The sequence below is a fragment of the Rhinolophus hipposideros genome (genome assembly GCF_964194185.1).
Source record: "Rhinolophus hipposideros genome assembly, chromosome: 17".
In the NCBI taxonomy this organism is placed as follows: domain Eukaryota; kingdom Metazoa; phylum Chordata; class Mammalia; order Chiroptera; family Rhinolophidae; genus Rhinolophus; species Rhinolophus hipposideros.
In genome coordinates, this window is record NC_138063.1 from 42212791 (window position 1) to 42226590 (window position 13800).

The following is a 13800-nucleotide window of genomic DNA, read 5'->3' on the forward strand; positions in this document are numbered from 1 at the left end:
GCCTAGGAGAATCTACTTCATAAATGGTTTTTTGTCCACACATTAGGTAACTGTGAAATTCCGGCGTCTACCAGTTCAATACGTTGATGAACCAACAATAGCCTTCAACATTCTTTGAATCCCGGTTCCTATTCTTGACCTTCTCACTTATTTTAGGGAAACGCTTTCATTTGAGGCATACTTAGTTATTAAAAGAATTCACAGAGAGATTTAAAGTCAAGTATGAATGTCCTCACTGTTGAATGTTTATGGAATATTTTTCCTCTTTGAATAGTCTTCAGGGACAACACAACTTCCTGAGGATGTAGGATTTTTTTCACTACGTAGTGAGTGCATTCTCCCAACATATTTTTGGCGCTAACTCCCCAAATCTTTGAATCCAACTCATTCTTCCCCGGGCACCTTAAACTGCTAGTTTACTGGAAGGATTAACTGAGACCCACCGCCGCGCGAAATCATTCAAGGTCACCGGGGCAGGTGCGCTGCCAGGCCCACTTCCTTCTCCGAAGTCAGCGCCCGCTCTGCCCACTCTTGGGGTTCACCCAGGCTGACGGCGACCTGGCCGGGAGACCCCTGGGAGCCCTCTGGGTGGCGGGCTTGGAACCGTGCCCCCGGAAGGTTGCTGAGTGGCTGGCTGTGTGGGCGGCTCGGGGAAGCCGGGGCGGAGCCGGCGACGGCCGGCGGGCAGAGCTACGCCTCCCGGGGCTGCTCAGCCGCGTTAGTGGGCGGAAGCGGTGCTCCGCGGCGCGGGAGACGCTCGGCTGCAGGGTCCGCGGCGCGCGCGGCGCTCCCCGGGCCATGCAGCGCTTAGCCATGGACCTGCGGCTGCTGTCCCGTGAGCTCTCCCTTTACCTGGAGCACCAAGTCCGGGTTGGGTTCTTCGGCTCCGGAGTGGGCATATCTCTGATCCTGGGCTTCAGCGTCGCGTATGCCTGCTACTACCTGAGCAGCATTGCCAAGGTGAGCCGGGGGGTGGCGCGGGCGCCCAGGCGCCGAGGCGCAGGGTCACCCGCGGCTTTGCCTGGAGCCACCGCATCGGGCGTAGCCCGAGGCTTGCTCTTGGCAGGGTCGGGTGGCTGGGGCCGCGCTGGGGGCGAGCATGCTGCTCCCGAGTTGTTGCCCTTTCCCGGGCATCTGATGGACGCCCTTGGAGGGCGCGCGGGGAAGCCGCCCAGCCCCTGCCGCCTGTCTGTGGGTCCGGCCCGAGGCCACGGACCGCAGCCCGGACCCTCGGACCTCCGCGCGCGCGCCGCTGCCCTGTGACCATCCGCTACACCGGCACAGCTGCGTGGCAATGCTGTAGCATTTTTGAAAACGACTCCCTTATTTCAACTCTCGCCTGTCTTTCGAGGGGTTCGATAAACCATTCTTTAGTTTGTGGTGACTGTGAATTATTTGAGTTCGGCTTCCAGAAGATGTAACGTGAGGGATCGCGTGCGCTCGGGACGAATCTGTGCTCATTTTTGGTTTACGGTTGGCAGAAACTTTGTTCTGGATCCTTCACTGATACTGGCTTTCCCCACAGAAGCCCCAGTTAGTGACCGGGGGTCAGAGTTTCAGCCGCTTCCTTCAGGACCACTGTCCCGTGGTAACAGAAACGTACTACCCAACGGTCTGGTGCTGGGAGAGTCGAGGACAGACACTGCTGAGACCTTTCATCACTTCCAAGCCCCCGGTGCAGTACAGGAAGTAAGTAAATACCCATTTTCAGTCATTTCTTCAAAATCACTTTTTTTGCATGCTCCCAGTACTTGGTTAATTGAACGTCCGGTTTACTGAGTATATAGAAAACAAAGGGGGAATGAAAATGGAAGGTATGCCCCCAGCCCACACCCAGCTGCAGGAAAACATTCAAGTATTGCCTTTCACCATTTTTTTTTCCTGGTGACTTGATGTAAATGGTTTATTTGTAGGATAAGAGAAGTGTTTGGAGGTTACTCTTTTCCAAATTTTCTTGCAACTGTCCTTGAGGTCCTAGATCCTTTGATAATATGTACCAATTAATTGATGCTAGGGATGGGGGGAGAAGGATTAATTAATTTGGATTTTGTGCAATGGACCTCTCTGTTAAAGTACTTCGTATTGATAAGCAAATGGCTTCTTGATGATAATGTCCTTGAGATGTTAAAGATATGGTCTGGAATATATCAGTAACCAGGAGATTTAAATGGTGTCTATTATTAATTTCCCTGAGTCATCTATTCCTCCTGGAGTTCCTTTTGTTGCTTGACTTGTACTATTTGTTTGGGAAAATTCTATATGTTCATAGATACTATGTGAGAAGTACTTTAAAATATTTAAGAAGCAAATTTTGTAATATACTCTGTGGGGAGATTGTTATTGAGTCAAAGAATCAGAGCGGTGATCAGATCAGCATTTTACTTATTTATAATTCCCTGTTGAATTATTTGGGTGACCTCAATCAAATAGGGGTTAAATGCTGGGTATTTTAGAGAAATGAGGAAATGATTAAGATAAATAATTGATGTACTTTGAAGTTTATTTTTATATACTACCTTTTACTGGTGTTGCTGGAAATACTTTATGGTACTAATTTCATAACATTATTGTAATAAAAGTGATATGTGTGTGTGTGTGTGTGTGTGTGTGTGTGTCTCAGTGAGTGCTGGAAAAAAGTTATTTTGCAATGACCAAATAATATATATTTATAGAATTAAGACGCTAATATTAAGACACAACTTGAAACACTTAATGAGTATGCTTTTGAATTATTTATTTTAGTGAACTTATTAAAACTGCAGATGGAGGACAGATTTCACTGGACTGGTTTGATAACGATAACAGTAAGAGTTATATGGATGCCAGCACCAGACCTACTATCTTATTGTTGCCGGGCCTCACTGGAACAAGCAAAGAATCATATATCCTTCATATGATCCACCTTAGTGAAGAATTGGGATACAGGTACCAGTGAAAGATTTTTTTCCATTTTTCACTTGATTCGTTCTAAATGAAGCAAAAGTATGTCTACATATTTGTTTCAGAAATACTTGTTATTTCTTGCATAGATTAAGTAATCCCCTGAACTATTATTTTTCTCTGCTTCTTCCTTGCTCCCCCTTTTTTTTTTCAGGAAGATGTATAATGGAATCATTTCACAGGAAGTAGTACTTTGCATAAAATGCAATCAGCAGATTTTAGTTGAATGGATGAATGAAATTAGAATCACCTAGGATTTGACATAGGACCTTGGTCTGAGAAGCAGTAGGCGCCACTGAAGGGAGTGCTATGCAGAATAGCAGTTACAAACTGCTTAGAGAGTACACAGTGGCCCTTATGTCACAATCCATATTTCAGCCTTGGATCCACTTATCTTGTCTCATTGGCTCCAATCCCAAGTGTAAAAAATACACAGAATCAGATTATAAGCATCCTTATTTTTCCAAAGGTGATCAGTGCCATTTCTCTCCACCTGAGTTTGCAGGTGCTCATGGCTAGTGTCTACTTGATGGACACTAGCTGTACCCTTTATACCATTTCGGAATAACCATTAAGCTCAGTCACCAGATAAAATTTAATTTTCTGCAAGTGACTTAGCAACTTTTAAGTTTCAGGTTCAGTTCCAAAATCTTAAATCAGAGTCATTGTGAAAGGTACTGTTTTTTTGTGCCTCAGTCTGTTTTAGTCGATGGTAATTATTGTAATGGAACACTCTCAGTGGCATTTAAAGTAGAATTGTATCTTTCGTTACACTTGAAACATTTGTTTGTGTGAAAAACTGAGGTTGAGTTTATATTAATAAAAACATTTTCACATAAAGGGGAAATGCCATAAGAGCTAATTCAATTTTGACAAGTTAACTCTTATCTTTTACAGATAAAGCCTATTTTATCCATGAAGTGACAATTTCTCAGAAGGTTTGATATGGTGTTACAGAATTATGGTTCCAGTGAAATTTGCACTAAGCCATAGCAAAAATTCATCATCATTCCATGGTTAAGCACCATTCAGTTAGATGTGAGGCTTGATTCCAATTTTTTGCTAAAACATAGTCACGCTCAAAAAGTACCGATCATAAAGCCCTTTGTACACCTTTGAATTGCTGATTCTATACTTGGCCTGAGCTTGTCTCCCAAGACTTAGAAAGTGCTTTTAAAAACAATGTAGTTAAAGCTCAAGGACTGAATCTCAGAAGCCCTAGAGTTGCCAGTATGCATGGCTTTCTTCCATCACTTGAGCCTATCGGAGGGGAGGATTGGACTAGGTCACTGTCAATTGCTTGAAGACCCAGGCTATGTGGGTTTAGGGAACTTTAATACTGAATCTGACTGGGCTTGAAAGTAGTAGAATGCATGAATAAGCAACGGTCAGTAAGCTTTTCAGTGGCCTTTGGGCCTATCCCTATTTATTTTTATCTATAAGGAATCTCTGAATCTAGGTCAGAGAGGCTGTACCACTTAGCTTTTCCTATGTAATAAACTATCCCAGAACTTACTGGCTAAAACCAACAATCTTTAAACTCATAACTCGGTGGGCCGGCAATTTGAGATAAGCTCAGCTGGATAGTCCTTCTGGTCTTGGATAGGATGATTTGTGTACTTGTGTTCAGCAGCCAGGACAACTGTGCTCGTGGGCTCTCAGCAGGAATGACACATCTCAGCTTCACATGGTCTCTTATCCACCATCGGGCTCACCCCAAGTTTGTTCATTTGTTGGCCAAAGGTTCCAAGAGCGCAAAAAAGAGAGTTGCAAGGCGTTTTGAGCCCTAAGCTGAGAACCTTCACAATGTTACTTCTGCTGCATTCTAGTCATGTGGTCAGCCCAGAGTCCGAGTAGGGAAATAGACTCCGCTTCTTGACAGGAAGAGCTATGAAATATTTTTGCAATCTACCATAGACAGCCAGGTAGTTTTAAATATCACTGAGGTAAAAAATGGATCTGAAACTTCGGCACAAGGCTGGGTTGCGTCCTTAGCTGACCAAAACAGCTGTAAGTCATTGATACTGTAGCATGAGATCTAGTAGGAAACAAAGCTTCTGGAAGGCTTTGTAATATGTAGGAATGTGTATGGACTTTGGAGCCAGGCCTGAGTTCAAATGTTAGAACTGCCACTTATTGAGTGATCCCGGGAAATTTATTTTTAACTTCCCCAATCACAGTTTCTCACTACCGAGAGTTCAAATGAATTAGAATGTATAAAATACTTGGTGTAGTGCCCTGAACAAAGTAGGTCTTTAGAAATGTTTGTGTCTTCCTTCCCAGATCTTCTATTTCCTGATCAAGGTAGAAATTTTTTTTTTTTATAATTTAAAGAGCAAGTACAAGCAAACCTACCTCTTGGAAACATAAACATCTAGTTTCATTGCAGGAATGCTTGGATATTATTATAATTTCTCTTATACAATAGAGTTTCATAGGCAATACGAATACCCCAATATCAAAGGGGTGCCCTTGCCTTTGGGCCCAAGTTGTGTAAAGTTTGAGTGTGTAGGGAGGGTCGTGCATTCCGTCAGGTCACATGCTTTACTGATGAGATATGATTTAGACATTACAGACAACCTAGCTCCTGACATAGGGACAAATAAAACATAAGGGTTTACTGTTGTTGTTAAACAAATGTTATTCCTGTACCTGAAAACTAAAAAGGATCCAAAACTTTTCTATTAAGGTCTACTAATTCAAAATTAGTAATGGGTGAGATGGAAAGAAACTAAGCTAAAGTTTAAGATTGTGAGCAAAGGCTTTATGAAGAAGTCAAAGGTAAATAGACTGAATGGGGCAATACTTGGCCTGCCTGCACATTGTCCATCTTCATTGGCAGAGTGCTGTATGTACTTCCTGGGTAAACTTGCCTCTAAGGAGAGAAGAGATTTACTGAACCAGACAGTCCCAGTGAATCTTCCAAGTTTTATCAATCAGAAAAGTCCTCCATCTCCTGGAGAGAAAGGAAAGTGAGAAACACCAGGAGGCCAGGAGTGTGTTTACAGAGAAGCCCTCCTCATAGAAACCAGAGGACTGGAGAGAAAGTCGTTCCTTCTAATAAGTTACACTCATTTGATTTATAAAGTAATTAGAAATCTTATCCATTCATTTAAGACTTTTTAAAAAAATCTCTATTCGGTAACAAAGCCTAATAGGTATTATTTTGTGTATCGGAATAATATCCTGGGTTTTTAAAAATCTTTTTCCTAGTCTCTGAATTAATTTCTAGCACTACAACTAAAAATGGAGAAAAGCAGGCACTCTGAGAATTTCCAAATCATCTTTGACCTCTTTTATTGAGAGCCTTCATTTACCATTTTATTCCACTCCCAACTAATATTAAACAGATGACCCATCCAGAATTATGTAACATAAGTTCATTGAAATCTAGGTCAGTCATTAAGTATTCTGGGACTGTAAAGTACAGTATCAGAAATTATATTCCCAAAGAGCATACGGTCTAGTTGAAGTGACTAAGAGTATACAGTAATAGGGAAGAAATGCAGTAGAGAGCACTAGGGTTGGCTGCAAGGGACAGAAAACTCAAAACACCAGTGACTTAAACAAGATACAAATTTATTTCTCATGTAAAAATCCAAAAAGGTGGACCAGGGCTTGTATGGTGCTCTATAGTATAAGGAAACTAAGTTTCTTATATCATGTTGCTTCATAACCTATGGCTGCTTCAGCTCCAGCTATCACATGTACATTCCAACACCTAAGAAGGAGAAAAACAGAGAATAGAGAATGCACCAACGTCCTTTAAGGATGTTTCCCAGTAACTACACACCACTTTTACTTATTTCACTTTGGCCTGCTGTTTCTTAGTTTCAAGGAAGGCTTGAAAGTGAAGTCTTTATTTGGGATAGCCATGTAACCAACTGAAATTGGAGGATTCTGTTACTGAGGAAGAAAGAGAGCATAGATACTTGGAGATAACTGGCAGCCCCTAGCACTGAGTAGTCAGAGTGTTACAAATGCCAGGATTCTAGAGTATCAGAAAAACCAAGCAAAGCATTTTATGGAGGGAAGGAATAAATCGCCAATGTCAGATGCAACTGAAAGGGCAAGGAGAACAAGGACGAATAAAGCAAAATTTGAGAAGGTTCAGTAGAGCGATGAGGAAGGAAGCCCAACTAACTGCTGGAAGTTAAGATGATCTCAGGAGACAAGAGGAGGAGTGGATCACACACTTGACTACTTTTTTTTTTTTTTAAGGGGAACAGGACTTTTATTGGGGAACAGTGTGTACTTCCAGGACTTTTTTTTTTTCCAAGTCAAGTTGTTGTCCTTTCAGTCTTAGTTGTGGAGGGTGCAGCTCAGCTCCAGGTCCAGTTGCCGTTGCTAGTTGCAGGGGGTGCAGCCCACCATCCCTTGCGGGAGTCGAACCAGCAACCTTGTGGGTGAGAGGACATGCTCCAACCGACTGAGCCATCTGGGAGCTCAGTGGCAGCTCAGCTGAAGGTGCCGTGTTCAATCTTTAGTTGCAGGGGGCGGAGCCCACCATCCCTTGTGGGACTCGAGGAGTTGAACTGGCAACCTTGTGGTTGAGAGCCCACTGGCCCATGTGGGAATCGAACCGGCAGCCTTCGGAGTTAGGAGCATGGAGCTCCAACACCTGAGACACCGGGCCGGCCCAACTACTTTTAATTATTCCTTTACTTTCCAGTTTGGAATTTTGGCCTGTGTAATCTTGACATAGGGGAAGTAGCACCAGTGGATACTAAGCTTTAGTTGACGTTTAGCTGCTTTTCCTGCAGCATTAAAAGTACATCGGCAGGTCATCTATAGACTCTTCCTGGGGGAAGAAGGAAAGGGAGGCTGAACTAAGAAAAATGAGGTGGTGAGACAGAAGCGTGAGTTCTGACTATTCCCCAATCTAAAAGCAGTGTCTTAGATACAAAGTCATTTTAAATTAACACCAGAAGGTTTTTATATAAAAGTATTTTTATCATTTTTTTGTTGTTAAAATAATTTGGTTTTTAAATTTTTGAGTCAGTTAATGATTATTCATGAGACTGAATGAATGCATGAAATGAAATAATGCATATTAGCAAGCACTGAATGAAACTATTTCTGGAAAAAGTTATGGTGCATACTGATAAGTGGTTCCATTCTCTAGGGACCTAACAACATTTAACTAATGGTTAGATATTCCACTATAAAAACGATATCTCAATTAACAAACTTTCAGGGACAAAGCTCTTTTTATCAGAGTTGGTGTGGACTCATAAAGGGTACTCTGTGTTCAGAGTGCCCATCTTCTTTGGAAAAAGAGACTTCACTGTTAGTTGCTTAGATTGCACGGGAGAGCAGAGTGAGGTGGGTAAGTGATTTCTTGAGGCAGATCTGCCTGGATTCAGACCTCAGCTTTGTCACACACTACCTTCTGATCCCTGGACAAATTAATCTGTACCTCAGTTTTCTTATCTATAAATATACCTGTACCTCGTAGGGTTGCGAGCATTCAATGTATGAATATGAAGAACATTAACCAGTACTTGGCCCATAAAGACCATTTGAAAAAGAAACATAAAGGAATGAATCAGGCCATTGTCTGGTTTAGGAAGAGCCTCACTCTTTTGGTCTGATCAGATGAAAATGAGGTACTTACTGCCTAGTCCTATTACCAGGCAAGAAACCATCCCAGGAGGGTCCAGAGACAGTAGTGTGCCTGGCCAGGCATTGGGTGGTACAGGGAGAAGGAAGGTAATGCCTTGCTAAGGGGGAGTGGCCACTAAAATCTACATCCTGAACACATATATGTCTCTGACTTGGTTTTGAGTAATAAAGTTTCCAACAATGACCTGTGACACTGGAATAATTCCTGTTATTTCAGAGCACTGTGAATGTAGAACACTTTTGTGATTAGGTTTTCTGTATCCTAATTGAACTGGGTCTTTAGTTGACAGAGTCTACAAAAATACCAGAGATCCAGCTAGAATTCAGATGACTAAGATAAGATAAGAGAACATCAGTAAGCAACTGAAAATGTTAGGGAAAATGGAAGAGCTAATCAGAAAACTCTTAGAACTAATGGAAGAAAGGAAAGATTCCAATAAAATGTTATGAGATCACTGAAAGAGAACTCCAGTTGCTAATAAGGTTTTCAGCTTCCTCACATTAAGGATAACTTTGGTTCTTTTTTCCCCCTTGTGGCCCCTGGTTTAGAAATATTATGCCTAAAAAATAAACTGCATTAATTAAATATTAACTTTTTGGTCTTTTTTGTTTGTTTGTTTAATTCATAGGGCCATTTAGGGTTTATGAGCAGCAAGAGATAACCAGAATTGCCATTTTGGTTTGCTTTAATTAAATTTATCTTTGTTGAGTACCTGCTACATGGTATGCCCCATACTAGGTGCTATACATAGGTAATCTTATTTAATATGTACCAAATTCCAAGATATATATTATTATCCCCATTTTACCAACTAAAAACAGAACTACAGTGTTAATATATCTCACCAAAATTAGACAGTATTAAGATTCAAATGTATAGCCTTGCTACAGATAAAGGTATGATTTCTGTTGGACTCTTTGAAATGTTGATCATTCTTGAAAACTCTACTACTTTTTCACAACCTTGGATATCTCAGGCTGTTAACTTGGCAACAACTAGCTCCTCGAATCCCATTATTTTTGCCCATGGGGATAATGTGATAATATACAGACTTGTAATATCATAGGACTCAGTTTTATCAGGGAAATTCAAGACATGACAGGCAAACAAGTCATGTTTCCTACTCAGGGAATAGATCTTGTAGGGAAAGAGTTGAAACAAGAGAATGAGTTTCTTGAATTATGAGTCAACTTTCACTGTGCTCCATTACCATGTGGTAGGATGGGTATGTAATTCAGTCAGTAATACATTCTTGCTAATTATTGTATTGATTTTTGATGCTTCACACTGTAGAAAAAGGTACATGAATTATGTTGATCTTTTTTAATACCTTTATGACTTTTCTTTGAAAATGTCCAGGTATTATCATTTTTTAAAAAAGAATGTATATTATATTATTGGACGTAGTATTATATAAATCTAAATTAGGTTAAGATAGTTGATTGTGTTATTCAGACTGTTTACATCTTTATCAGTCTCATTGGTAGAAGGATGTTGAAATCAACAATGATTGTGGATTTTCTATTTCTCCATTTAATTCTGTCAGTTTTTGCATCGTGTATTTGGAAGCTCTGTTGTTGGTCACATAAACAGTTATGACTGTTAGTCTTCCTATGAATTAACTCTTTTACCATTACGAAATGCTCTTCTTTATCTCTGGTCTATCTGATATTACTGTAGTCACTCCAACCTTTTATGCTTACTGCTTATTTATATATTTTTCTTTATACTTTATCTTTCAAAGTATCTATATCATTGTAATGAAAATTTATTGCTTGTAAATAGCATATAGTGGGTCTTGCTTTGTTATCCAGTCTGACAATCTCTGCCTTTCAATTAGAAATTTTAGTCTATATTTAATGTAATTATTGATCTGATGGATATAAGATTTACCATTTTTTATTTGTTGTCTGTTTTTTTGTTCCTCTATTCTCTCCACCACTTTTCCTTCTCTAAGTCTATGAGTTTGTGTATTTTTGTCAAATTCAGAAAATTTTGGCTTTATTTCTTTAAGTATTTTTCTGCTTCATTCTGTTTCTCTGCTTCTGGAACCACAATTTTGTGTATGTTAGATCTTATGATATGGTCCCACAAATCACTAAGGTTCTATTCATTTTTTTCAATTTTTTTCTCTCTCTTATCTTTAGATTGAAACCACAGTTTTGCAAATCCAGTGGATTTTTATTTCAGATATTGTATTTTTCTGCTCTATAATTTTCAATTTTTTAATGTTTTATTCCTTTGTTGAGATTTCCTATTTTTTAAATTCATTACAAGCTCATTTTCTTTTCTGTCCTTGAACATAGTGATATAGCTCCTTTTAATCCTCATCCATTAATTCTGACATATAGATCATCTCAGTATCACTTACATTGATTTTCTTATCTCTTGAATATTGGTCATGTATTCCTATTTTTCCATGGTCTAGTAATTTTGTGTTCTGGACAGTTTGAATGATCCATTGTAGTGACTCTGGATTCTGTTATAGTTTTACAAAGAGTACTGATATTTATTTGTTTGTTTGCTTGTTTGTTTTATCAGGTAAATGACTTGGCTAAACTCAAATTTCAAACTTTTTCTCCTCTGTGATAGACAGCAGCTGAAATCTCTGTTCAGTTTTTTTATCCTTAATTGGACTGCCTGGAGTCTGCCTCACACATGTATAAATGAAGGGTCATCCAGAGCTTTGACCCAGTTTTTACCAAGAATTTAGGAGTCTCCCTCTGTGTTTCTCTCTTTTCTGAGATTCCCCCCCCCTCATTTTCTAATTGCTATAGTTGCACCAAACTCTGTTTCCTAGTTTTTCAAGCCCATGATCCTGAGCATTTCTATCTGACTTTTATCCATCATTGAGTAATACCAATCAGTGCCTTCTTTCAGGCAAAAAGCTATAAAAACAGGAAACTCACCCAGTGCCATTTTATTTTTCCAAGAGTCAACTGCCATTCAGTTTCTGCCTGCTTTTGGTTGGTCTCCATTGCCTTTATAATTTATTAAGAGTTTATAGTTATTCTGTGGAAGGGTTGGCCCAATAGAATCTACTCTGACATTTCTGGAAGCAGATCCTCCTGTCATTTTTTTCTTAATCTAGCATTCAGAACCCTATACCTATTTTGGTCCTAACCTATTTTTCCATCCTTATTTTATACCATTACCTTCATGTAGCATGTTTCAGCTAAGATGATCTATTTTCTCATCCTTTAGAAAGTTTTATACATACCTACCTTATACCTTTGCTCACATTGCTCCCTTGAACCCATATTATATTTCATTCTTTTCTTCTGATGAAATCTTTACTATTTTTCAAGTTTCAGCATAAGATTTATCTGCTTTTTCCATGAATCATTTCCTAATCAATTTTGCCACCCTGACATCATAAAGCTTTGTTATCTATATAACTCATTGGACATTGAATCATAAACTGCCTTGTGATATCACTTTTGTTGTCACTCAACTGAAAATATGGTGCATTTCTTTTCAGATTATACTCTCCTTGAGGCCAGAAACCTTATATTTTTATTTCATTTTTCTCCTATAAGCTCTAATTCAATTTTAAAATTAGTTCAGTAAATATTCTGTTTAATAAATTTTTGAATGAATGAGTCATTCCAATATTAATATTCATGTAAAGTGCTTAGAGCATGATCTGGCAAATAGCAAACACTAATAAATATTATCTGTTGTTGTTATTATCTAAAATCAGTGTAGTGATCTCTGAATGTTCTCTCACTCCACCCTTTGCTGATTATTATTTCTATCCTTAGAATCAAAGTCTTGTGGTATCTTGGAACTGAAAAACACTTAAGGTCACCTGATAAATCACCGGGCTAGAGCAGATTCAAGGCTATCTGGTCCATCTCACTGGACCAGATAGCCTTGAATTTGAGAACAGTGATTCTCAAATAAGGAGGCTGTAGATGGCCCCCACTGCAAAGAATTTTTTGATCCAAAATGTCTATAGTGCTAAAGGTTGAGAAATCGTATGCTGTATGTATGTCTCTGCTTTTTATTTCACCTTCATTAAAGAAGACTCACCTGCTTCCCTGGTTAATGTATTCCATTGTCACAGGAAGTTCTTATTATCAAATTTACTCTTTATTTGGTATTTCTTCTCTTTATTTATATTTTCCCTGTTTTGAGAAGAAAATTTAAGTAGTTAAAATATGCAGGAAAAATAAGTTTTGCAGAATGATTTTTCTTATGTATATAACCTTTAAAGTTGTTTGGGAGAAACTGTAAAAATTGTCTTTCCCCCCTTTCTTCCTCCCCCCCCCCCCCACTCCGGTTCAAGCCATTGTTTCTCAGTCTAGTTGTGTGGCCCATGCGGGTATTATGAGCCTTGCACTCCCCCAGCTGAGGCATTCGATTGCCATCTCACAGCATATCACGCCAACCTCTGGCTGCTCACAGCAGCCCAGCTCCAGGGAGAGCCGTTCTTCACAATCTTAGCTGTAGAGGCCGCAGCTCACTGGCCCATGTGGGAATTGAACCCGTGAGCTGGTCGTTAGGAGCACTGCGCTCCAACCACCTAAGCCACTGGGCCAGCCCTGTAAAAATTATTTGAAGCAAGCTGTTACAAAGTTAACAGAGGATTGAATGCTTTAGTGCTTTAGTAATAGTAACAAAAATTGACCAAAAATGGATCTATTGAACAAAACTTTTAGCTTCCTTGGCTGAAAGTGTTGTTTTTAAAAAAGAGGATTTATTAGGCCATTGCTAACAAAAAAAAGACCAGTTCTGGGATATGAAGTCTGAACCACCAACATCATGGCTAGGTAGAAAGGACAAACATGTCTGTCATCCCTAAGTTTTGCAAGTGTTTTTTTATACGTTGAGTAGTGGGGAGAAAGATGTAAATCATTCTGAAAGACTTTATATTAGCTACAGACAAAGGGCATGGGAGAAGGTGAAGTAGGGCCAGTTCTGGGACAGGGACAGTAGCGTCTACCTCAGAGTCCGTAAAGCTCATATGTGAAGAAGAAGCAGAGACTCCTGGGATTCAACTCCGCCTGGCTGTTCTGTCGTTTTAGATAATCCTAGAAATAGCCACCTGGGAGTTAATTTAATAATTCCAACATACACATAATAATTCCAGTAATACATTAAGGAGTGTGAGCAGTCTTTTGTTGTTTTTTTCACTGTAGTTAACCGATTAACCCCTTTGCATCTCTTCCTTCAACCCTGTCTGCTATAATTTTAATTTAGAACATCTCAGAAATTTTTTCTTGTCACTT

The 13800-nt window shown here is 39.7% G+C and overlaps 1 protein-coding gene across 1 annotated transcript in view; it reads left to right on the plus strand.

Moving 5' to 3' along the window:
* Nucleotides 1–677: 677 nt before the first annotated feature.
* ABHD3 (abhydrolase domain containing 3, phospholipase) overlaps nt 678–13800 on the plus strand; it is a 35414-nt gene continuing 22291 nt past the window's right edge. Inside the window, exons 1-3 of the mRNA XM_081079078.1 lie at nt 678–960; nt 1526–1689; nt 2743–2925. Of these exons, the coding sequence (XP_080935204.1) occupies nt 799–960; nt 1526–1689; nt 2743–2925 (509 nt within the window). The 5' untranslated portion in view covers nt 678–798. The remainder of the gene's footprint in view (nt 961–1525; nt 1690–2742; nt 2926–13800) is intronic.